This window comes from Sander lucioperca, chromosome 5 (assembly GCF_008315115.2).
Source record: "Sander lucioperca isolate FBNREF2018 chromosome 5, SLUC_FBN_1.2, whole genome shotgun sequence".
In the NCBI taxonomy this organism is placed as follows: Eukaryota; Metazoa; Chordata; class Actinopteri; order Perciformes; family Percidae; genus Sander; species Sander lucioperca.
Genome location: NC_050177.1, coordinates 17,153,802 through 17,179,515, shown reverse-complemented (window position 1 = coordinate 17,179,515; position 25,714 = coordinate 17,153,802). Strand labels below are relative to the sequence as shown.

At 42.4% G+C, this 25,714-nt stretch overlaps 3 protein-coding genes and 1 long non-coding RNA gene across 11 annotated transcripts in view; all 4 read left to right on the top strand.

The window, feature by feature from the left end:
- rsph1 (radial spoke head component 1) lies at nt 1-7,859 on the top strand. 2 transcript variants are annotated; one of them, XM_031324020.2, is made up of 8 exons: nt 1-152; nt 239-352; nt 2,874-2,979; nt 3,080-3,170; nt 3,715-3,850; nt 5,203-5,274; nt 7,443-7,551; nt 7,718-7,859. In XM_031324020.2, exons 1-8 carry the CDS (start codon nt 102-104, stop codon nt 7,750-7,752), a joined length of 714 nt encoding a protein of 237 aa, XP_031179880.1. In that variant the 5' UTR covers nt 1-101; the 3' UTR covers nt 7,753-7,859. The 2 variants fall into 2 exon arrangements, with proteins under 2 accessions (XP_031179880.1, XP_031179881.1); XM_031324021.2 differs by having other exon boundaries at nt 7,443-7,610.
- Nucleotides 7,860-8,967: 1,108 nt separating this feature from the next.
- adprm (ADP-ribose/CDP-alcohol diphosphatase, manganese-dependent) lies at nt 8,968-18,409 on the top strand. Of its 2 annotated transcripts, XM_036000991.1 has the most exons (5): nt 8,968-9,579; nt 9,613-9,820; nt 11,095-11,217; nt 17,107-17,653; nt 18,029-18,409. In XM_036000991.1, the coding sequence occupies exons 1-4, from the start codon at nt 9,163-9,165 to the stop codon at nt 17,409-17,411; spliced, it is 1,053 nt and encodes a 350-aa protein (XP_035856884.1). In that variant the 5' UTR covers nt 8,968-9,162; the 3' UTR covers nt 17,412-17,653; nt 18,029-18,409. The 2 variants fall into 2 exon arrangements, with proteins under 2 accessions (XP_035856884.1, XP_031179878.1); XM_031324018.2 differs by having other exon boundaries at nt 8,968-9,820.
- An 834-nt stretch (nt 18,410-19,243) lies between these two features.
- Nucleotides 19,244-25,714, top strand: part of map2k4b (mitogen-activated protein kinase kinase 4b) — a 32,852-nt gene continuing 26,381 nt past the window's right edge. The window contains exons 1-3 of one of the 6 annotated variants that reach the window (XM_031324014.2): nt 19,244-19,479; nt 22,270-22,305; nt 23,277-23,309. In XM_031324014.2, coding sequence (XP_031179874.1) covers nt 19,365-19,479; nt 22,270-22,305; nt 23,277-23,309 — 184 coding nt within the window. In that variant the 5' untranslated portion in view covers nt 19,244-19,364. The remainder of the gene's footprint in view (nt 19,480-22,269; nt 22,306-23,276; nt 23,310-25,714) is intronic. The other 5 variants (XM_031324016.2, XR_004897285.1, XM_031324015.2 and 2 more) reach the window with 5 other exon arrangements.
- On the top strand, nt 23,316-25,711 carry LOC116067541. The gene is made up of 4 exons (XR_004109246.1): nt 23,316-23,846; nt 24,170-24,171; nt 24,726-24,732; nt 24,865-25,711. It is a non-coding gene; the product is annotated as an uncharacterized LOC116067541 (long non-coding RNA).

Below are 25,714 nucleotides of genomic sequence, written 5' to 3'. Positions count from 1 at the left end.
CGACTCTTGGTCACGTGGGACTGACCGTTGTCACGGTAACCGTAAACTACCAGAGAGCGCACAGTTAGTTTACAGTGTAAAAGTTGAGACGAGAGAGAACAATGTCGGACGTAGGGTCGGATGAGTTTGACGATGAGCGCAGTAAAGTCGGGGTGAGAGAATAGCATGTGTTGTGAAGCTAGCGTTAGCTGCTAGCGGTAGCATGTGCTGACCTGTTGTGTTTGTTTGAGTGGAGCAGGAATATGAAGGAGACAGAAATGAAGCAGGAGAGAGACACGGAGTCGGGAAAGCTGTCCTGCCCAACGGAGACGTTTATCAGGGACAGTACGAGCACGGCACGAGGCACGGACAGGTAACGTTAGGACCGTTAAAGTCACCCCCAGGACATGCCCAGAGCAGTGCAGGTGGTTCGGTTTAAAGAGCGACCCTGTTACCTGGAGACTTTCAGCCAAATGCGTCTGTGGTTGTCGTAGTGACGACAGCTGTTGAAAACGGGAAGAGAATACGCAGCTATCCTCGTGAATGCCTCTTTGTTTAGTTTTTCATTCAAATGTTAAAACATAAACGTTACCTATCTGGTCTTTGGAGTCTTGTTTGAGGAAACTTGTCAGTCACGTTTTGAACGTTGCTTGCTGCTACGGAAAAGCGGAGGAGTGAAAGTTGCTCTTCCTGTGACAGTCTAACGTTATCTCTTTAAGGTTAGGCCTACTTATATTTGATTTAGTCTCGCCATTGCCAGACCTTCCCAAGACTCGGACCTTCCTGCACAGCGCTGCGGAGGAGGGTCTGGCTAGTCCAAACAGCATTCTAGGATGGGAGAAAAACGTGCTCTGGTTTATTGGCATTTCTTTAAACCAATCACAATCGTCTTGGCCGGTGCTAAGCACCACACCCATGGTGCTTCTGCAAAATAGCCTTGGGAAGGAACTTGTTTTGGTGGAAGATGTGTACGTTCAAAAGATTGGACAGATAGTCTAACTAGCTGCCTGGATTTACCCTGCAGAGATCTGAGGAGCAGTTAACCAATCCTCATAAATCCACTGGAGTTTAGAACGTCAAAACAAAGAAAGAGGAAGGTTCAGCACGGACAAAACGTAGCAACAAGTTTTTTTAAACTGAAACGGGGTGCGTTGAACACCCCGTTGTTTGCGCAAGCCTGTGCCTTATTATTACCACGAGTTTACGGGCACGTCTCTGCTGATTGGGTATCACCTGTGACACAGCCAGTAAACAAGAGACACACCCACCGTTGAACACCATTTAACACCGTTCCGAGGGAACATGTCGTTCAACCAGGAAACCGTAGCAAAACGGTGCACAGATTGAGATTGAACGTGCCCCTGAACAATCCTGGAAATGAAACATTGCGGATATATAGACTACATTTTATTTAATAGACTATACCTATTTGTCTTTAGAGCCTGTTTGAGTACACATGTATCCCGTAGAAGAGCTATATTCAGCCCTAAAGTTAAAATAAATAAATAAATAAACATGCATTCATTGGATTTAAACTCATGCCACTGTGGTAAAATCAAGGGGGTAAGCGAGCCTCTGCAAAACGTACCTCCTATGGAGCCATTTTGTTGCTAATAAGCCATCACCTGCCGTTAGCATCCCATTGACTGCCATTCATTTTGATGTCACTTTGACAGCGAATAACTTTACATCTGAAGCGTTTAAAGACTCTATTTGTCCATTGTTTATTTCTAAAGAAACACGACAATGTATAAAAGGCTCCATTACCTTGTATCTCACGTTATGGCTCCGTAGCAGACGTTTTTTGTAAAAATAGGCTAACGATTGTGTCATAACTACACGACTTTCTGTCGCATAGTAGACAAATTACCGTATAGTACAGGAGAAGCTCGCAGGCAGTTTCGACTTACTCATTAGCTGTTTAAGTTTAATTGCTAATGTTAACTAGCATTTTAGTTAGCAACAATTAGCCTGTGTCTATGTTATCTCCTTACATATACATACGCTCTCCGTCTCTGCAAGATTGGGACTGATTGAGATTTCTCTTGGCACAGCTACCAGAAGACTTCCAACTTTCAGACAGGTTGCTCACGTCACCTCTACGTCGTCAAGCTCAGTTGGAGGCTGCGCTGTAACGCTCAGCCATCACCGGAAAAGTGCTTTTAATAGACTTCACTGGTCTACGTGGAAATCTACGGCGTAGCATTGTCCATTAATTCCACTGTCTACAGGTAAAATAAATGAAAGTCAGTAGACTAACCCAGTGCACCATTACATCACATTGATTAATCGTGGGCATGTCATTAAATTAACTCATTAAAATAACTTATACATCATACAGAGTCTTAAACAGGAGGCAGCCAGATCAAGTTGTGACCACACAGCATGCAAATAAGACCATTTATGGTATTTTACTAGTTTCCAACGCAACTGACAGTTTTCTTCAGACAAGACTCCAAAGACCAGATAGGTAATGTTATGTTCTAACATTTGAATGAAAAACTTAACAAAGAGGCATTCACGAGGACAGCTGCATGTTCTCTTCCCGTTTTCAACAGCTGTCGTCACTACGACAACCACAGACACATTTAGCTGAAAGTCTCCAGGTAACAGGGTCGCTTGTTAAACCAAAACACCTGTCCGACAGGGGCTGAGTGAAGGTCTACAGTAGATAGACCCTCACATGCATGCTAATAATAGTACTATAATGGCAGTAATAATAGCACATATGTGCACTTTGAATTACAGAAATGTTGTTAATGTTTCTAGATCCATATTCAATCTGTGATTAAACAATTGTTCTATCCATCGCCATCCAGGTTTCCGTTACATTAACTGGAAAATAATTGTCTGTTTGACTAATGTATATGTATCTTTGACTGTTTTGTCTAAAGGGGACATATCGCTTCAAGAATGGGGCGAGATATGTGGGAGACTATCACAAGAACATGAAACATGGACAGGGCACCTTCTACTATCCAGATGGCTCTAAATATGAAGGTGTAATATGAGTTCATCAGTGTGTGAGGTTTTCAGCTGACAAGGGTCCAGCTGAAGCTTCAGGAACTAACTCTCATTGCTGTCTCTCTGGGTGTGTCAGGGTCCTGGGTGGAGGACCTGAGACAGGGCCACGGGGTCTACACCTACCCCAACAGAGACACGTATGACGGAGAGTGGCAGCATCACATCAGGTACACTATATCTATAGTTTGAAAAGTCCAAGTGCATGTCACTGATGTGTTTTCAGTTCTGAAAGCACACATTGCTGTGCCTTCTCCATTCAAAGCCTGCTGGAGTTCTATATACTAAACTCAGTGATTCAATTCAATTTCAATTCAATTTTATTTATAGTGTCAAATCACAACAGGAGTTATCTCAGGACACTTTAGCGACAGAGTAGGTCTAGACCACACTCTGTAATTTACAAAGACCCAACAATTTAAATTTCCCACGAGCAACAGTGGTGATACAGTGATACGGACAAATGCATGAGAATGTGATTTCTGCTGGAAATCAATGCTGGTGAAAATAGAAATATGTTATTTTAGATATCTAGGAGCAATAAATGTTATTTCAATATACAGCAGGACCTATTTACATATTAACAGTTATATATGTTGAGCCTAGTTTCAACATCAACATCGTTTTACCTGCACATTCCCAAATCCATTCTAATTCGATACAGAAAATGGACATTTTAAACTGGCTGGCATCCTTGGTGTTATGTGATTGCAGGCACGGCCAGGGCGTTTACCACTACCAGCAGACGGGCTCCCAGTACCGGGGCTCCTGGCTGAACGGCAAGATGGAGGCAGCTGGAGAGTACATCCACTCTAACGCTAGATACAAGGGCAACTTTGTCAACAATAATGTGAGTTCTACTTTGATGACTCCTTCTGATGACTGATTACTGACGACATGTGATATGTTTCCCTGTGGGAGAGGGGTGTCAGGGGACAGTAATACTTTGATTCACTAATGCTCGGCAGGATCCATATCTGTCAGGGAAGAAACAGTGTAGATGGGTTGGAATAATACAGAATAAAAGTACTTCTCAGCCTTTACTTAAAGGTACACTGTGTAGTGTTTTAAGTATTTTATTAGCTAAAATAGCACTAGCCTACCTGTCTAGCTAATCCACAACACGTTTTTGTTCAGAGCCAGCGTCACGTGACTGAAACCAGCTGAAACGGAGAAGGAGATCAGTGAGAGGCGCTTGTCACTGTCCCGGCAAATTTGAAAGCCTGCACTGCACTTTAGTTCATAACGGAGGATCATACTTACGCCGAGCCACAGGAGAAGGAATCCTCGTCGCCAAAAAAACGAAAATTGGAAGACATGTAGTCATAGCTTCTTGATACATAACGGCTACTGTAGTTGCAACACGCATTTGAAAAAGCGAGGCGCTAGAGAGCACTATTTGTTTGAATGCAAAATACAATTTCACCGCTAGATGGGAGAAATTCCTACACAGCGTACCTTTAAGGTAAATATTCGCCTGTAAAATCTCTAAATTCAGTTCTTCTACATGCCGCCTGCGACCAAGAGCGAATCCAAGTTGTAATAAACCGTAGTTTGACTTGATATGATGGCTGTCTTAGTATCATTGTGATCTGTCACATTTGGAGCTGTAACAATTCCAAATGTCGCTGTACTATTAAGTGTCTCAGAAATAATTGCGATTAACAATAAAATTGTTTCTTTCAGTCAAATTTAAAAAAGATGTATTTATTTATTACTTTTTAGACAAATTCAAGTTTTGAATGAATTCCAGGATACATCTTTTGGTTATATCTGTAATGTGACCCAGATAATGTAGTAACACAGGTACACAGTCTATGAAAACCCCTTTTTATTATCATAAAACATTGTTTCTAACTGTATCCCCCCCCTTGTCATTTGTGTTGTTATGAACGTGTATAGGGCCAAGTGCCAACAACAAAAAATTGAAATAATAATATATATAGTCCAACCAATAATTACTTATATAATTACAATTTGGCATATCTGAACAAAACCAACAATTACCAGTCATACGCCTTAAGACCTTAGCTAATGTTAGCAATTAATTGTGGTTATACAAAGAAACCGCCATTATTTAAAACCATTGACAATTAGACAATTATGTCATAATTGTTACAGGCCTAGTCACATTGTCATTATGAAAGCAGGTTGCTTCTCCAGTGTTGGAGCGGTCTCTGTCATCCCTCTGTTCTGTTGCAGCCATGCGGCCCAGGGAAGTATGTGTTCGACATCGGCTGTGAGCAGCATGGGGAATACCAGCAGGCAGAGCAGGTAGTTCAACATCAACACCATACTCTTTGTTAGAGCACACTGAAGGAACAGCAGCCATGATATGTTAATTAGCCATGATATACGCACAACTGGCGCAACGTCATAGAATGTCTCTGAACAGATTCACGCCCACTTTTAGGGGAAAACAATCCCGCGTTCCCCATAGACAACAACAGCGTAACGACAGAGGAAATGTAAATCGCTCCAAACTTACTTTAAACAAACCGTTTTGAATTAATAAATATGCCGAAAGGTTGCTGAGTAGTTTGTTGCACCAACAATACATCCAAAAACCCTGGTCTTCGATTTGTCCTCTTGCCATGTCCTAAAATAGATCCTGATAGATGGGCTTTGGCTCCAGGCTATAGACCAGACCGGCATCACCGAGGCTCCCTATGAGAGGGAAGAATCGCGCTGTCACATCAGGAGAGAAACAGCTGTTGTGTAGCGGGTTAATGGAGACTTTCACACTGATATATGAGGCTCATAAGAAAAGTGAATATTGTCAGTCAGTGTGGTAAATGATGCTGGTGACAGTTACTACTGATGGATAGCTAACGTTAGCTTTAGTGGGAAGCTGCTAACAGTTTAGCAGCATCAGACTGTCGTCCCCAACTAAATCTCAGCTTATAGATCGAACAGTTGGTTATTAATAACAGGTTGATTAATTACAGACGACACACTTAACAATAGTGATTTAATCAGATATGTATTTCTACATTTAACAGTATGCGGCCACCGTTTTGGGTCGTTGATCTACTGATACAGGGGAAGACAGGGGACATGTCGGCAATCGACCTTAGTTTATTAAGGTATCATGAATGCTCAGGTTCAGGCAAGGTTATACAATAAACATTAGACGTGTATAAAACAAACCATCTGCTTAACAAGAAAAAAATCCACACTCATTTGTCAAAATTATGATCCAAACACACGTCAAATTGCATTGACTTCTATGGGACCGTCTGTTTTCTATCCCCCAAAACGGGGCGCGGCCTTGAGTTTTAGCGAAGTACCCGTATGTGCCGGTTGTGCGTATGACACCCAGGGAATTTAGACACAACGTAACCATGGCAACTCTCTTAACTGAATGTGCAGCCAGCAACGGACAAGGAGAGCGGTAAACATTTAGAGAGACAGAAGTGGCCCTACCTGGACTCCAGAGAGGGGGGAGCAGAGGAGGTGCTCTTCAGCTTCTTGCATGACAATCTTAGTCTTCATCTTTTCATGCACAAGAATGCATTTATTGTTGCATATCCTGTTTCTTCTTTGTCAGTATGCACACGTGCCTGTTCTAAGTGCATGTTTGACTTTGTATGCATGATGTGATGGACTCCATACAGACCTCAGGATGCATGTTGATTAAGTACAGTATGTTGCAGGCTGCAGTGTGTGTCATCTTTAGAGAGCCTGGAGTTCTCACCACACAGTTAGGCCGCGGCACTGTAACACATACTTACAGTGCTGGAAGAAGTATTCAGATCCTTTACTTAAGTAAAAGTACTAACACCACACTGTAAAAAAAATACTCTGTTACAAGTAAAAGTCCTGCATTCAAATGTTCTTAAGTTAAAGTATGTAAGTTTCATCAGGAAAATATACTTAAAGTATTAAAAGTAAAAGTACTCAATGCAGAAAAAAAACTCACATTTTAGAAACTGTAAACGATCCAAACAGTTCTGTCATTCAACTAAGTGTGTAATGGTCTAATCATTTCAGCTGGACTTGTAGGTCATTATATTGTTGGCTAGTATAATTTATAATAAAAACATCAGATTTTATAAACTACATGTGTTTTGTGTGCAGAAATCTTAATGTGTAAAGTAACTAGTAAGTAAAGCTGTCAGACTAATGTAGTGGAGTTAAAAGTACAATATTTCTCTCTGAAATGTAGCGGAGTAGAAGTAGAAAGTGGCATGAAAAGAAAAGACTCAAGTAAATTACAAGTACCTCAACAGTTGGACTGAAGTACAGTACTGGAGTAAATGTACTTAGTTACATTCCACCGCTGCTTACTGATCGCAGTGAGGCCCTCAGGCATTTGTGAAAACATAAAGATGGAAATGTATGTGTGTTTTCGTTGCAAAATAAACCAGAGTCATGTGTCACAGTGATACACAGTATTTTAGAGCATTTCATTCAGTTAATTATGTACTCATTGTTTGCAGGAGCGAGCTGAGGGCGAGTGGGGCGAGTTGGCCTCCACTGCTGTCCTCAAGTGGATTCCCAAGTGTGTCACTGGCCTGACGCTGTGGACTCCAGGCAAAGACACTTCAGGTGCACTTGATGAAAACTACTGATACAAACAGACATACCTTATCATACCATAATCTGCTGTAAGTCTTTGTTGTTGTGGTTTCGGAGGTATAAATTCAACTTGATGGCTGTGTTGGTGACTGTAGTGTGAGTCCTGGAGTCCTGAACCTGTGTTTTCTTTTGTCAGGCGGGGAAAAGGAAGCGGCTGTAGCAGAGAACTAAGCTGTGTGACCAATCCACAATCCTGCGTCTCTCAACCTGTTTACAAAGCAAAATAACGTGTTCCTAATATATGAAAATAAATCTGTTAAGTTTGTTTCTTCACTGTTTTCTTATGAATGCATATGGTCGGTTCCATTGCTTCTCTAGTTCTTATTATGAATGTATTGTATAGTGCCCGTACAGTGCAGTACCCCTCTGACTCTGGACAGAGTCAACAACTTCCTGAGCTCTGCATCAGTCTCAGTGCTAAGGTGTTCTGCCACTGGGACAAACAGCATTGCATTGTGCTCTGGTCTTTTGTTTTTGCTTTGATCGAGTCTCTCCAATGTGTCAATGTTCTTCCTGTTTTCTCATAATGTGCTTCAGTGTGATGGGGGTAATGTGTCTGGGGGCTCTGCTTGGGTTTGTGAACCAGCTGACTGAGGCTGAGGGGATGTCTCTCTGTAGGTGAGGGCTTCCTTACTGTGTCACTTCTTTTTAGGTGTTTATAAGACTTATATGCTCTCTTTTGAGTTTTGATGAGAAGTGGGTGGCGTACTAATTCTGCTCTGCGTGCATTAGTTGGTATTTACGTTGGATTTGCAAAATTCTGCATGCAGAGTCTCAATTGGGTGTTTGTCCCATTTAGTAAATTCTTGGTTGGCAAGTGGACCAGACCTCACAACCATAAAGGGAAATCTATCAAATATATGCTCTATTGTTTCAGCCAAAGAGAAATAACCTGAGAATCTGAAGGAGTGATATTTGTGACATTCATTTCTCGGCATGTAGGTAAAAAAAACATCTCAATACCCGGTCTTTCTTTTCAACCTTTTAACATCTTCATTTAGAACACAAATGAAGATTATTACAGTGACAAACTCAATGTTTGACAATTCAAGTAGAAATCTTCACAAACAGTCACACCTCTTCAACAGAATATTTTTTTTTTCTTTTTTATTTTAACAATATTCATAAGTATCCACTAGAGGAACTAACACGTAAGTGAATGATGACCATAGTAAATAAAAAATAAGGTTGAAGTATCGAAATAAAGTACATTAAAGAATATCAGAGCAAAAGATGGGGAGAGAGAGCGAGCGAGAGAGAGAGAGAGAGAGAGAGAGAGAGAGAGAGAAGAGCAAGGGGCTATAAGATAAAAAAGTGGGGGAGTTTTTGAATATCCGGTCTTTCTAACAGCATTATTTTGAAGGATACAACCGGAAGTCATTGCTTTTATTGTTCGTTGGTTACTTGTCAGAAGCAGTAGTACAGAGTAGGCCTACTACAGACTACGTTGTTTTACTGGACCAAACGGCCTTCCCGGTTCCATTATGTGTGGCGGTTGACAGGGTCCCGGTCCCCGGTTAGTGTCTCCGCTCGGTCGGCACACGCACTCAGACATCAGTTCCTCCGAAGACAACATCGAGGATGGACGACTGTCCTCAACAAACGCCGCTGTTTACATTCGGCGTGATAGCGGACATTCAGTACGCAGATATCGACGACGGGTACAATTTCACCCGGACGAGGAGGCGGTACTACCGGAGCAGTCTGAAGCTGCTCAGAAATGCCCGGGAAAGTTGGTCGGAGACGGCTGTAAAACCAGAGTTTATCCTTCAGCTGGGGGACATTATCGACGGCTTCAACAAGGGCCAGGGCGCCTCTGACCGAGCGCTGCACACCGTGCTGAGGGAGTTCAGTTCCGGCCCCGCGGAGCTCCACCATGTGTGGGGCAATCACGAGTTTTATAACTTCAGCAGGAGCTCGCTGCTGCGTTCACAGCTCAACAGCAGCCTCCACCATGGTAGCCTCCACCCGGACAGTCTCTACCCTGACAGCAGCAGCCCTGACAGCCTCCACCCATACAGCCTCCACCCTGGCAGCAGCAGCCGGGGACTTGGAGCCCAGGCTCCTGGCAGTGATATCTATGCGTACTCCTTCAGCCCGTGTCCTGGCTTCACCTTTGTGGTGCTGGATGCCTATGATGTGAGCCTGTTGGGCAGACAGGAGTCCAGTGAACAGTACAGCCAGGCTATGGATTTGATCAAACAGTACAACACCAACGAGGACCTCAACTGTCCCCCATGTATGCTGGCCTGCTAACTAGTCACACTTTAATTTTTACACAGACAAAAATAATGGACGGAACTCAAACTTCCCGGTCTGAAAAGTAAAGCCAATGCGGAAGGGCTGGCTCCAAAAACAAGTCTATGAGAAAATGAGCCTACTTCTCACTTCATTTATTACCTCAGTCAGCAGTTAAAATGTATGTTATTATTTGAAGGACACATTGCCAGTCGCTGAGCAGCCCAACCGGGGCAGTTTAATGTCAAGTGCCTTGCTTAAAGGCGCTGTCAGCTGGCAGTAGTTGTAGAAAGGAGACACTATTACTCGATTTCCCCATGTAGTTTGTGGATTTAGACTTTTGAATTCATCAATGTAGGCAACATGTTTTATTACACTTTAGCCATTTAACATTTAACAGACACCAAGGTGACTGATAGTGAAGAGCATGTAAATTATGTAGGGCTGTCAATTGATTAAAAAATGTAATCTAATTAATTATACTCTGTGATTAATTAATTTAAATTAATCGCATACATCATTTTTGCTGTGAAAGTATTTCAAATATTTCAATTCAAATGAATCAATGAATAATCAGCATTAGTGACATTAAAGTAAAAAAAAAAAAACCCTCTTATTTTTGGCTTGTTTGTTGCTAAGGCCATATGGTCAAATTAAATAATGTAATAATAATGTAATAACTATAACAATAACTTATTTCACTAGTAAATTGCTGTTGAACGACAAAAACAACCACCAGATGGGAAAGGGCATTTAACAATAACTTTGAATGCACCACGAGGCTGTAGATTACCAGTTTCATTGAACGCACCGTCTGCTGCAGATTGTCATGACATCCCGGTGTTGGAATCATCTACAGTGAAATACAGTCAAACTTTACACCGTTTAGCATTAGCTGTCAGCATTTTCAACGTGTTTAATCCAGCTCCTAGTTAGCGGTAGGCTAACGTTAGCTGCTGTCGAGTATAAAGTTAACTAGTGTCACATGCAGCGATGTTTCTGTTGCCTGTAACTGTTTCAGAGAATCCAAGAGAAGCGCAGACATATCAGTGGCACCGAAATGAAGCGCCGAAATCCGCGTTGCTATTCGGTCCGGTAGATACAGGTCGTTAAGGCACCGGTGCCGTATTAGCACCGGATTTCGGTACCCAACCAACCAACCAAAGATTTAGTAGTGTTAGTTTTTTAACGCGTTATTATTATTATTATTATTATAATTATTATTATTTGACAGCCCAAAGATTATGATTTTCATAATTAGTGTTCCTGTTTCAGTGATCGAGGGCCTGCAGCAGAGGTTTACGATGTTCAACGGGGGCTTCAGTAAGGAGCAGCTGGACTGGCTGGATTCGATTCTGTCCTCAGCCGATGAGAAACAGGAAAGAGTCACAATTGTCAGTAAGTAAAATCTGTCCCTTTTTACAAAGTGTCAATTTGTCTGATTGGGGCTAGCTACTGTATATCAGTGCTGTACATAGATGCAGTCCATTTAGCGTTGCTTTTTTTATTCCTGGCATCTTTTAAGTGGAGTCAGTAACACACACACACACACACACACACACACACACACACACACACACACACAGGCTCCAGCGTGCTCTGCTGTGACTATAAATCAGACTTTAGAGTACTGCTATTTACCCTCAGTGGGGAACAGGACCCCGACATATCATTAGTCTCAAATATGATTATGATTATTATGGTTTTTATATCAACTAGTGCAGTGCCCGTTGTAAATGTGCCTGTTTGGAACGGGCGATTGCTTGGCCTGTGGTATTGCTGCTTGTAGAATTCTTCAAAAACCAAATTGTACCCCAAAATTACTTACAGAAGGGCCCCAAACCACTTAATGTGCAGCTCCACTGGATAGCCTACTACTGACTTACAGTCTACGTCTACATCAGAGGAAGACATTGTAGCCTACTACTATATTTACCTGACAGAGAACGCGACAGATTCAGAATTTAATCACAAAATATCACAATGACAGTGTGGAGAAATCAGGCATAAGCCTCATGGACTCATGGCAATGCGCTACCCACCCGGCCCGTTATGAGAGCTAATCAGCACATATCTGCGTTCATCAACCACCAGGACTGTGTGTGTGTGTGTGTGTGTGTGTGTGTGTGTGTGTGTGTGGCAATAGTATCTCTGACAGGTTTAGTAGCTTGACTGTTGAAGTAGGGGATTTGATTCGCGGGGTATTTTGGCGGTGTTGTAAGTTAGCAGTAAAACTTAATTAACCCGACCCAGGGTTAGTCTGATGAAAACTGATGTGTCTGCCCGGTTCAACTCTGAGATTTTCTCACATTGCACGGCACTGTGAAGGAATAATCTCAGAGATTATGTTATGTTCTGACAGCTCACAGCAATTTAATACAATAGCAGGAAAAGAGTCCTCCCCGCCCGCTGTTGTAAAGCGTTCTGCATGTGGCGTCTGCATATGATGTGCAGGTTACCTTCCCCCCCAAACACGGACACACATAGGTCTCGCTGCCAGTTGTTGTCTGGTTATGCTTTGCATGTGTGGGATTCTGAAACGTCCTTAAATTCGGGAATTGTCGTTTGTTAATTCCAAGTCAAAGACAGTCCAAAGTAGGCCTAGTGCAACTTTGCACATTTTTGTGGGTCTGAGGTGTATGTCACATTTTAGCTGCCAAAGCTCCGCTGCTCTCTGTCTCTGGTCCTCAGGGTGAGTGGCCAGTATCTAGAGCGGCAAAAGCCAATGTGTGCTTCTTTTACCTATATATTTAACGATATCTTTTGCATTTCTAATCCAAACAACGTCAACCTTGGCACTGCACTTACTCGTGCCCGTAGCAAGACACCTGTCAAGTTTGAAATCCATCGGACTAAGGGGCCATCCACACGGAGACGCTTTTTGATGCAAACGCACGTTTATCATCGTTTGGGTCGATCGTCCAAACGAATTCTGTAAACGCACTGCCTGAAAACGCACTTTTTTGAAACCTGGTCTCAGGGTGAAAAAATTCGAAAACGACTCTCTTTTGGCTTCGTTTGGACAGCGAATACGTCCGTGTCGATGATGTCATTGCTACACCCCTCGACCTCTTACCCGCAGTCCCGCACTAGTGCACAGCCACACACGACTGCGGTGAAGCTAAGCGAGCATATCCCATCTCCATGGTCAAACCAGCTCACTTCATCTAAATACTTTGTCTCTGCTCCCTGACACTTCCCTCTGTTCTGCCGGTCCTGGATTGTACACAAGCTGTATTGCTAACGTTATGTAGCTAACGTTAAACATCGGTAAAGTAGCTGACCGCTACAGCAGCGACGTAGCTAACGTTAACGTTAGCTGCTATGGTTAGCTGTTTATAAAGTGGAAGTATACAACTTATCAACTAGCTAGCTAATCTGTCTGCTTATCAACTCCTTGAATGGATTATACTTTTACCACGGCTTATTGTAGAAAGGCTACTGCAAGAAAAACGTGTAGATTATCAAAAAGACATTGGCTCATTGATGTTTGTTTGACTGCCGATGTTAGCTAGCAGCGTTAGCGTGCTAACGTTAGCTCTGCTAGCTAGCGCGCTGCAATCATGTCCGATGGCAGACAAAATTGCGAACACGTTTTCTTGCGGTGGCCTTTATAAAATGAGCAGTGGTGAAAGTTATTATAGTCCATGGATGTATTAAGAGAACGTTATAGTCATGTTATGATGGGAAGTGGAAGTGACGATGCTCTTCTTCTCCGTTTTTGGTGAATTTCTGTAGCAGACACAGCGCCGCCTATAGGCCTGGAATATGAAGTAGCGTGTTGAGTCTTTTACAAATGGATCCGTTTGGACGCAACTATTCTTGAAACTAATCCAGGGAAGACGGGTAAAAAAAAGATCGTTTTGGTACGTGTGGACGTGGCCTAAGGGTTCGAGAGATATGCGCATAACACCCACACACACACTAGAGTTTATATTCTCTGCCCGAGCCCGAACTGGGCCGGGCCGATATTTTCCGCCGCTATCCTCGGGCCGGGCCCTTGATCAAGCATTTGTGTTTTTTTAATCATTACTTTATTAGCCTAATTCGGTGGGGAGCAAGCTATGCCTCTCCAGCTTCTCCCGTAGCTTTGGGTGTATGTCCTGCACTGACTTGAGTGTGAGGTAAACTGTGCTACATCGGGTCTTTGGTGTTTTTTGCCCCCAACATCTCCTCCCAGGCAGCATGGCAATGGTTATGTTTAGGGTTAAGGTTAGGGTTAGCTGCCTGGAAGGCGCCGTTGAGGCAAAAATCACCATCGAGCGCTACATCATGTCTCCCCCATCTGCAGCACTGTTCACGGGCAGTGCGTCAGCATGCAGACCATGCCGAAGAACAGTATTAATTAGGTGATCGAGACAAGAAAGTCTCCTATGGTATATATATGGGATATGGTTCCAGGGCTTTGATTATGTTGCTGCCTTGATCTGTTACCCACACTATTCGGCTGAGGGAGCTAGGGTCAAGTTTTTTTTACGTTTCTTCATTCAGATCCATTTGCGATCCATTCCATTCTGAATAAACAAACAGCACAGTTTACATGCTTCGTCCTTGTTGCATTACCGGTATTTATTAAGATAATTCTAAAAGGATTTCTGTAGTTCAAACAACTCAGAATTGTAGTTGAGAATGTCAGTTATAACGGCCCACGTATTAAAAAATTGTTGGGTTTAAATTGGGCTCGGGTTCATAATTACAGTTAATGTGTTGGGCTGGGCTCGGACGCAACGTGCACGGGCTCGGGTAGGGTCAGGCTTGATTTTTTTGGGCCCGATCTAAGCTCTAACACACACACACACACACACACACACTGACAGACAGACGTTCCTGCAATTTATAGATAGATACACTTCTTTCCTTTTTAAATGGGTTATATAGGGCTGAACGATTTGGGGAAAAAAGACTAATTGCGATTATTTTGCCAGATATTGCAATTATGATTTGATTTGCGATTTAAAAAAAAAAAAAGTTGAGCTAAAGCTTCAATATTCCCTATGTAACAGATAAAACATGTCATGGAGCATTATTCAATTCAATTTTATTTATAGTATCAACTCATAACAAGAGTTATCTTGAGACACTTTACAGATAGAGTAGGTCTAGACCACACTCTATAATTTACAAGGACCCAACAATTCCAGTAATTCCCATAAGAGCAAGCATTTAGTGCAACAGTGGTGAGGAAAAACTCCCTTTTAGGCAGAAACCTCGAGTGGTGAGGAAAAACTTCCTTTCAGGGAGAACAGACAGACAGACCCAGGCTTTTGGTGGGCGGTTGTCTGCCGGTGCCGGTTGGGGGGGAGTGATGAACAGTGACAATTATAGTCACAATAAATACACAGGGTGTAGCAGGACATAGCATGACGTAGCAAGGTGTAGCAGGGCACTGCAGGGCTTAGCTGGACATTGCAGGGCGTAGTAGGGCACTGCGCGGCGTAGCAGGGCATAGCAGGGCATAGCAGGGCATAAAGGGTGTAGCAGGGCACCTAGCAAGACCACAGCGACAGCTGCAACCAGGGTTCGAATTACGTGGGAGCCAGTGGGAGCTGAGCTCCCACAGAGAGAGGATGAGCTCCCATGAAAGCAGTAAAATCATACACCTGTGGGGGTCTCTAAAAATCATCAGCACCATTATTTAAATCACAAATAAAGCACTTTTCCCAAACACACGGAGCTCTGAAGCAGACCTGTGCAAGTGTCCACTCGCTGTAAAAATAGAGATGAGCAGCGCGCCTTCCGTCCGTAGTCTGTGCAGCTTCAGGTTTATAATGGACATGCTCTGCTGTCGACTTGCTGCGATGTGTCACGTTTTTGCTCCGTGTAATTCTGCCGTAGTTTTGGTTTTCTACCTCCGATGTAGAACAGCGTACAGCCACTTCCCTAAACTTTGTCTCATTCAGAGACCAGAGTCTCAAACGGGGCTCTCAGTCTGTCAGGAGGTCTGAGATCTACTGCATTAGCAGAGCAATCACGTAATGCACAGCAGGCTATGGTGCAGGTGGATTAGGCTACTTTCTGAAATATAGTGACTTTATTCTTGTAATCGCCTGTCATCACTTTATTTTTCTCAAAATATCACGACTCCTCCAAATCACAAAGAGCACAGATGGGATATATTTGGAATGTGCACAAAGTTTTGATCATGAGCAGAAATCTTGCTCAAACACATCTGAAATATTAGAGTCCAGGGCTTTATAAATCCATTAAAATGAATTAATGTATCATTGAGGTGAATAATTGTCATATGCACATTTAAGGAGGTTATTTCCTCAACAAAAGACGCAAAAGAGGAGGGAGGAGTAAATGATGCCTCTAGAGGCTACATGTGTGCTGACTCGGATATAATTAGAAAAGTCGATCTACGGGAGAATAAATAGCAATACAGAATGCCTGAGAGCCTTATTGTAATATATTCCATTATGTTTTTATATTTGGATTGTAATCTGTTTCCCTTTACATAAAGATATTTCCAGCATACATTGATTCAGAAAAAGGTAAATAGGTGCATACAAATTCACCAGAATGCAGGAAATGAAATGTTTAATGCTCAAAATTTGCTGCTCATAGACTACTTTCTTTTTCTTTTTAAAGAGACCCCCACAAAGATGAAATCATAATTCAATTCAATATTATATTATAACATGAGACACCATCAAAACTGCTCTATAATCTTATGCAGAGATGAGAACATGGATATTTCTTTTACTATGCATGGAACATTAAACAGTCAAACACAAAAGCTAAAGTTATAATAATAATAAAAACGATTCCAATAAAAAGTATCAGTACTTTCCTGTAAACTGAAATGTCTGATATGACTCAGTTCAACAGCAGCATTTACATATTACACCTTCTACGTCATGTTAAATAAAGTCATATATAATGTGATATGTAACATTAAAAAAAAACAACCAGTAAATATATTGTTAAAAAGAGGAATAAAAAAATGTTAATCCAAATGTTACACCAAACATTGAACTAAATATTCACATTCGATTAATCGCGTGTCTTCACAATTAGCTAATTGCATTCTTTCAAATCTTGATTTCAATTTGAAAATGATTCATCGTTCAGCCTTAGTGTAGTAGCTCTAAACGACGCCGACTCCAGTGACATCACTTGAGGCAGTGAGCTTTAGACCGTTGGCAACATGGGAACCAAACCATGAATGGAACAGTTTATGGATGAATTGAAAATGAACAAATGAGTTGCAGTATTTGGAATATATAGTGTATTATAATACAGTGCAGCTGTTAAATCCCTGTAAACGTGTGTGTTCCTGTGCAGGCCACCTCCCCGTGCACCCCCGCTCCACCGATCCCATCTGCCTGGCCTGGAACTACGAGCAGCTGCTGGCCGTCGTCCAATCCCACGGCAGCGTGGTGTGCTTCATGGCCGGACACGACCACGAAGGGGGCTACCACCAGGACACAGACACGGGAGTGCACCACGTGACATTCGAGGGCGTGATTGAGACTCCGCCTGACAGCAACGCCTTCGCCACCGTCTCGGTGTACAAGGACAGGATGGAGCTGAAAGGGAGAGGGAGGATCGCCGACCGAGTGCTTCTGTTCCCATGCCTGAGGTCATAGGGCAATATGACACATGGTTTTAGAACATCTCTGGATTCAGAGAGCTATATTCTGGACTGGGATATTTAGAGGATGTTTGTTACATTCTCTAAGAAGTCCGGGAGTTTCACACGCGTCACTTTACAAGAAAGAAAATCTCCCAGGCAACCCATAGCATAGGGCTAACACAGGTTCACACTTTTAGTTAAAGGAGCACTATAACTTCTCATTATTTTAGTTCTTTTAAAGGCCGAGGTGGGAATACTTTCTAATAGAGCTGCAACGATTAATCGATTAGTTGTCAACTCTTAAATTAATCGGCAACTATTTTGATAATCGATTAGTCGTTTGAGTAATTTTTTAAGACAAAAGTAAAAATTCTTTCATTCCAGCTTCTTAAATGTGAATATGTTCTAGTTTCTTCTCTCCTCTGTGACAGTAATCTAAATATCTTTTGAGTTGTGGACAAAACAAGACATTTGAGGATGTCATATTGGGCTTTTGGGAAACACTGATCCACATTTTTCACCATTTTCTGACATTTTAGAGACCAAACAACTAATCGATTAATCGAGAAAAAAATCTACAGATTAATCGACTATGAAAATAATCGTTAGTTGCAGCCCTTTCTAATGTGAAGCACTGATAACTGGAGTAAATACAGTACCTCAAATAAAGTTGTATAATTTATGATCCTGACAAAGTGTGAAATGTATCTCATACACGGGTTTTCATTTGGAGGTTATGTGACAGAATTTGCATATTTATACTTGCGTTTTATGAGGGAATTGATTCTTTATTGCAATTGCTGCCTTTTTGCACATATACTAACTGATTGTCTTTTTCTGTTATTTGCTGAAAAATTAAATGTGCAATGTAGTGAGAAATGTGATGTTGCAGTGTGTTGCGAACTGTAACTGATACATTAACTAGTCTTCAGTGAGAAGATCAGCACAAGTCTGTATGATTTACAATGTCAAACAATACAAGGAATGATAAAACCATAGCAGCAGAAGGTGCACATGTGTGTCATCTCTGGCACCTTATGCTGCATTCAGGTTACTGATAAATCATTAGTCAGAGTGAAAACACTGAGCACAGACAGACGAGACAGAAACATTAAGATAAGATAAGAGTAACAACGGGTATAGAACTGCTGTAAGGGATGAAAAATCATCTCACAGTCTTCAGATCAGCAGATGGAGTTACCTCTGGGCATGTAGGGAGTATATGACATTCTCTTGTATAGCCATCTCCATGACAACTGAGCAAACTCCATCTACTGACGAAGATCGTGAGATGTGGTTGAAAGCTCTGATTTAGCCAGTAAGTGGACCTTGAGTTAAGGTTATTTTGTCAAACTACTATTTCAAAGGTCAAGAATGGACTTCCATGCTAAGTTTTATTTGTCATGTGAAATCATATTAAAAATACAATTTCAGTGAAATGTAATCGGTCAGTTCCTTCACTTTAAGCATTAAAAACAGTGATGGTGAATATATTTCTGTGTAAAATGGGGAACTATGAAAGACTAATATGAAGATATGAAGATGTGCGACTCAAACATCAGTATCACGAGCACAGACTAAAATAAGATCAGGAGGGACAAAGTGCTACAGCAACACTAACAATGTAATTAAAGCAGCATACACACTTTAATTATACATGTGGGGAATTGAGTTAATACATTATAGACAGTATAGGACGTGGGGATATGACGAGATAAAGACGGAGGTATAATATGTACAGAGTGTCTTGATTTGCATTTGTGAATTATGTCAAACGTTGCTTTGTGAAGTCGTGATATCTGAATTTCCGACAAGTCTTGAAGGCAGCAGCAGCACAGACGTGGCCGTGGTGTATGCAGCTGCTGCGTTCAAGTGGCGCAGTGTCCCGTGTAGACTCGGCAGAGAGGGCGAACTTTCACACTGCATTGCAGCCTGAGCGGCGCTGCTGCCGGAATCACACACAACAATGGCGACTCCCAGTCCCGACAGCAACTTCGGCAGCTACAGCAGCTCCGGCAGCGTAGGATCCACGTCGCACAGTTTCCACCAGCAGCAGCACACACAGAGCAGCAGCATGCAAGGTAGGCGGCGGCGGCGGCCTGCACCTATTCACTCAACAACACTCTGGAGCTGGTAGGACAAGGTAGCTAGTAGCTTCCCAGAAGCAGAAAAGCCATAGTCAAGAGACACAGAATAATTAAAATCTTCCGGTCAGAACTTTCAAAAGAAGATCCACGTTGTTGTCCATAGCACATGCTTTTTTTTCCTTTTCTTTTTTTCTTCTAATATTTCGTTGTTTATGTTTAGAAACGTGAACAAGATAAATGTTTGCTATGTTCTACTCACGTAAATGTAAAATGCAGACTTTGGATTGGTGCTATCAAGCTATACACATTACACACTATACACATACAGTACATTTAAAATGCTTTGTTGTTATCATAAAATGTAACTTAGATGGTAGGTGATAGATGGTTGATGAGGACTACCAACCCTACACGTAGGTCGCTTATCATTTCTCTTTATTAATTCATGCTGTTGACAAACACTGGACAGTAATCAGGCACTATGGTGTTACACATGTCAGTGTTGACATAATACACCGATTTGTTATTCTAAATTCTAGATCCTAAATATTTGAATATGCACACCCTACAAATATTACTTGGTATTAAACTTGCATTAAATGCAATACAACAGCGTAATAATGTCGTTAGCTGGTTTTCAAACTATACGCTTTATTTTGAAGGCTGAACGTCGTGGCTTTGTTTGGCTCGCAGCAGCTCAAGTATGTTCTCCTGAAGCTACACGGCTGCTGCTAGCAGTTAGCAGCGGTTCAGTAGTTTATCTGCTGCAGGGACACAGTGAACGAGTGTTTCACACGATTCTCATAAGAGACTAAACATAAACCACACGTGCGTGGCAACGTAAAGATACATTCAATGAATGTTTGTCTACCGATATTATTAGCACTAGGCTGCTAACGTTACAGTTACCACCAAGGCCTGAAGTGTTTCCTCTCTCTCCTGAGAAGCCAAGACACTGTTTAAAAGCAAGTCAATGACACACATAATACAGTTAAAGTTAGTTTTAAACATTGGTGGTGAGTTTATTACAGTCGCCTGACATGACAGAGGTCCTCCTCCTTTAGTAAGTGATGTTGTTTAGTTCTGGCTCCGTCATAAACAAAAATGGACGTAGCAGCAGTGACGTCACGTCAGCCATTGGTTTGTGCACTTCCGTTTTGAAGCCTCGAGTTTGGCATTTAGGCCGTTGCCATCTTGTTTTTTTCGGAGCCAGAAAGCAAGCCCTAAGGAAGTGCGCCGGGCTTTGAAGCAAATTGAGTGTAACAGTGGAATTACAACACCAGGCTCATCACATAATGCCCTCTGGCCCAAAAAGACTTTTCCCCATGGACTTAGGCCTACATGGTGAAAGAATGACCTTATATCAGTGGAGACATTTATTTGCGCATCACAACAACATCATGCTGTATTAAAGAAGACTTAAAACTAGCTATTGAGACCATAAACTCGTTTATGAAAATGTTTACTGAGGTAATAAATCAAGTGAGAAGTAGGCTCATTTTCTCATAGACTTCTATAGAAACAGCCAATGGAGCGAGAATGCAGCTTTAAGAAACTTCAGTTTTGGCTTCACTTTAAACTACAAACTTAACAAACCAATATGTGACATTACTAGGGGTGGAACGGTACATGTATTCATATTGAACTGAAACGGTATGGGCGTCTCGGTTCGGTGCATGAATTTACACGGAGAATACACGGTATAAAAATAAATAAAACTCGCGTGCAAATGAATTAATGTAATGTGGAACTACTGTTACATACGCGTTTCTTAGGGACACCTAATCTGTAGCCCCGCCTTAGCTCTGAAGCTCCTGAGCTCCGCCTACACGTCAAGTCGGTCCAGTGAGTCCAGACCAGAGCCATGTCTTTCTCCATCACTCTGGTCCACACGAAGCAAACTAGTCCCTTCCATATACAACCAAACACGGATGTACTGTAGCTCTATCCCTTCTTGCCTCGAACACAAATGGCTTCCAGGCCAATTTGCTTTGTTGTTTGCTCCGCTTTTAGCTCCGCCGTTATTCGTTAGCTCCGCCGTTAGCTGTTAGCTCCGTCGTTTCGCAATTCGCCAACTGCTCTGTGTAACCGAAGCTGCTCTTTTAACACCCCTGCTCTGTGCGTTCACATATGAGAGCAGCGCTTGTCTCCCATATCACACTACTAGCTGATTGTCTTATTTTGTTTACAAGTTCCAGATGGAGTCTGGAGATGATGTGGGGTAGCCTACTTATTGTTTAGGCTACTGTTTACATCTTACTTTATACGCTTCTGGCTGTTGCAGCTAGCTCAGGGGAGAGACTGGATCACACTAGGTGGTACAGCCTGAGACATGCACAATAAAAACAATTGCCTTCTGCATTTTTGTTATGCTTTTCCCTCCATTGTACCGAACCGAACCGTGATGTCTGAACCGAGGTATGAACGGAACCGTGACTTCAGTGTACCGTTCCACCCCTAGACATCACTGATGCTACATCCATTATTTTTTACAGTTTATGATGCAATCACAGGTAGTATAGTGGTAAACCGCTGTACTACAGTGGGCTGTGTGTTTGTGTGATGGGCTGTCTCGTAGAGCAGTCAGCCAGGGCTGTATCCCATATTGGATCATGTCACGTGTTGAGGTTAGCTGCTGGATAACTGATGGCATTTCCATTGATTGGTTGACCTTTAGCACCCGTGTCCTAATAAGCAGTCATGTTTCCAGTGGTCAACACATGCTTTGTATTTCTTACTCTGTGGCAGATGTCTAGTGTCAAATGTTTGATCTAAACCTTACAGAAACCAACACCTGCTGGAGATGTCAGAATGAAACAGGTATTCACTCTTCTTTTACTGTTGGGGTTATATGTGTGCACATTGTGTTTGATCAGGATATTTCTTTGCAAAGGGATTCCTCTGTTGATCTTTTTATTCTGTTTGTTTCAAAATTTCCTTCATATTTTTTTTTTTAATCCAGTTATCTGCATGTTTCTACTGACGTTATCACATTAGGATGTCCTGATGTAGACAGACCCCATGATGAATCTTCCTGTCTGGCAGCGTTTTCCTCATCAATTGTTAGTGGTGTGCCGCTGCTCCTCCTCTCCTGGCTTATGGCTTAAACAGAATGCCAGTCATGTTCCACTGGCAACACCACTTCCTGTTGGCATATACCAATTTTCACTGGCATATGCCACTTCAAAACATCTGGTGTTCCACAGATAGATGCCACTCTCCCGCCGGCATGTACCGGTGGTGTGCCACTCTCACTTTATTGCCATATGCCCATTATTAGCGGTATTTCACTTTGACTATTGGCAGTAGGCATTATATCAATTGATGGTAGGAAAGAAACATAGAGTTAGCAAAGCCAGCAGTGGAAATGTGTGTGGAGAGTTATAGGTGCCGGTGGAACACGAGTAACATATTTTATATAGCAGTTAGAATTGGCATATGCCACTAAAACGAGCAGAAAACCCTCAGCCACTTTTTTGATCTCGGCGTCACTCATTTGCTGTTTAATGTGAAATAATAAAAGTGATAACTGCAGGTGGGGGGGGAAGAAGACAGAAGAGCAATCAAACAGACATTTTAATACATTCTGCTATTGGGCTAGTGTTGACTAAACCTCATTCCACATCCAGTTGCAGGTACAGTTGCATGGCAGTGCACTGAACCAGACCCAGCAAAACATGGTGCTTCTTTCTCCATTCAGAGGAACCTGCCCTGTATTCCACCTCCAGCATTGGCACTATAGAATAATGAGCCCGAAGGAAATGTAGTAAAATGTTTTTTCTTTACTTCAGGGTTTCAGATAAGCCTGTCTGGAGTGTCCCAACGTAAGCAATAGAATGGCACACAAAGCAATCCGCCCTCTGCTCTTTGTGGCTCCACTTCAGTAGTCTAACGTGGTTTCCTTTCCTCACTGACTTTCATTGAGCCGTGTTTCTGTTCAATCATTGGCTGAGGACTGGGCACGGTGCTGCCTAATGATTGTCAGCGTTGTTATTGTGTTTCTCATATTTAAGTGGATAAGACAGGTGAAAGGAAGCCACTGTATATTATTGAAAGAGCCTGTGTGGTGCTCTGGTGGTTGGGGAGTCTGTCCAAATGCAGTTATGGCCGGGAAAGATGAATTTGCACCGGGGCATAGTAAGGCATCTGTTTGCACAGGAGCTGGTTGAACAGGGCATGGCAAAGACGACCAAACAGTTTGCATAGAGGTTATATTCTGGAGATGCATCCTAATTTGCTCTTAAGCCACCTACACATGAGCCACGTAAAACCGCTCTGCACCATTCTGCAGCGTTCCATTGTTTTCCTATGGGGAGAGCGGTGCCTCCCAACCAGGGGTGGGTCTAGAGGGATGGCCTGGGGTGGCAATTTAATGTATGCCTAACAACCTTTCTGTTTACATATTCTGTTATGTTTTGCACATTCAGGAAGTGCCATGTGCTCAGTGCTGTAGTTTTATGTATCCGATTTATTTAGTATTAGAGCACTGCAGAATGTTTTGTTTTTGAAACTTGAAAAGCTATGAATTAAATATCCTATATGGCTTTAATACAGGGGTCTCAAACTCGCGGCCCGGGGGCCAATTGAGGCCCGCAGGCTGATATTTTGTGGCCCCCCTACTTGACATCAAAGTTTAGTGTCAGTGCAGCCCGCGCGTTGTTCTGAAATGCACCTTTTTGCTGAGTCGTTGCGTGTGCCGCGCTTGCCATGCTTTTATTTTATTTGTTTAGCACTTACGGGCTACCATAGCTAGTCTCGTGACTGCGGCGTTTGTTGTCAACGGTTGTCAAGCTAGCTAACCGTGAAGTACCTGGGGAAGTATCAACGTTAGTCACTTGGTTGAAACGTGTTCCAGAGTGACGGAAAATATATGCCATCACCCAGTTCCAGTCATGTCTCTCTCAAAACGTGCCGTGAAGAGAAAGGTTGGCGATGAGCACAGGCAATTTCAGTGAAAGTGGGAGACGGAATATTTTTTCTGTCGAGCACAGGGGCACCCCTACGTGTCTCATATGCAAAGAGAAAGTTGCGGTGTACAAGGAATATGACATCAGACGTCATTACTCAACTAGACATGCTGAGGAGTATACAAAATACCAGGGAGATGAGAGAAAGAACCGGGTCGCCAATCTTAAAAAATGTCTATTGAGGCAACAAGATTTATTTAAGAACGCAAACAAAGAATACTTTTGTTGAATACATGATGCGGCCCAGCCTGACCCACACTCTGCCTCGAGCAGCCCCCGGGTAAATTGAGTTTGAGACCCCTGCGTTAATAGAAAAATGTATTTGACACATCGAGATATCGAATCGAATCGCTGACATGATAATCGTAATCAAATCGGGAGATCAGTGAGGATTCACACCTCTGACACAGAGACGGCCTCTGTTAAGAAAACTACAGAAGAGGATTCAAGACGAAGAAAGTTCCATCCTGACTTTCTGAGACTTGAATCAGATCAATCAAATTTTAAGGTTAATTGCTTCTCACTTTTTTCCTTAACAAAGGAGAGAAAATAAAACAAAAATTAAAGCATGTCAAACTTCAAATTATTTCAACTTTGACTAAGCTGCCGCTGACCTTTTCAAGGCGTAACCCATTCCAGAAGCAAGAATAATGTATAGCTGCGTCATGCATGCTTTGTGCTCTGCGCTCTACCTCACGGTTTTACCGTGGATCATGTGTAGGCTGCTTTACAGGTGACAGACACTGTTGACTGGTCTTGAATTGGAATTAAGTGCTATCTTAGTGTAAGTGTTGGTCACTTTGACATCTTGAGGGAACTGTTGAGGTTTTGGACAGGGGGTTCCAATATCAGTATCCTGCACTATTGCAGCAACAACAACTCCAATAACTTGAATAAATAAATCATTTGGATGATGATGTATCCTAGATAGCTAAAGGGACTGCTGCAGTATCTGTGTGTTGGGAACCTCTGTTCATCTGGGCACTTTGCTTGTGTTCAAAATGCATTTTGTGCATCCTCTGATCTCGAGAAGAGTGTGAGATAACCCAAAGGTCAGAGACTGGATCCCAAAATCCTCAACAGTTTTCTCCTCACAATTTCCCCCACTGACCTGTTAGCCAATCATGTCCTGGGTCATATGAAAGTTCTGTGGCATGAATTTGTTAATATTGCTTATTGCACACATGCAAAGGCTTGTTATCGCAGGTCAGATCCGAACCCTCAGTGTGCTGTGCACGGATGGCTTTCTCTCTTCTTCCTGC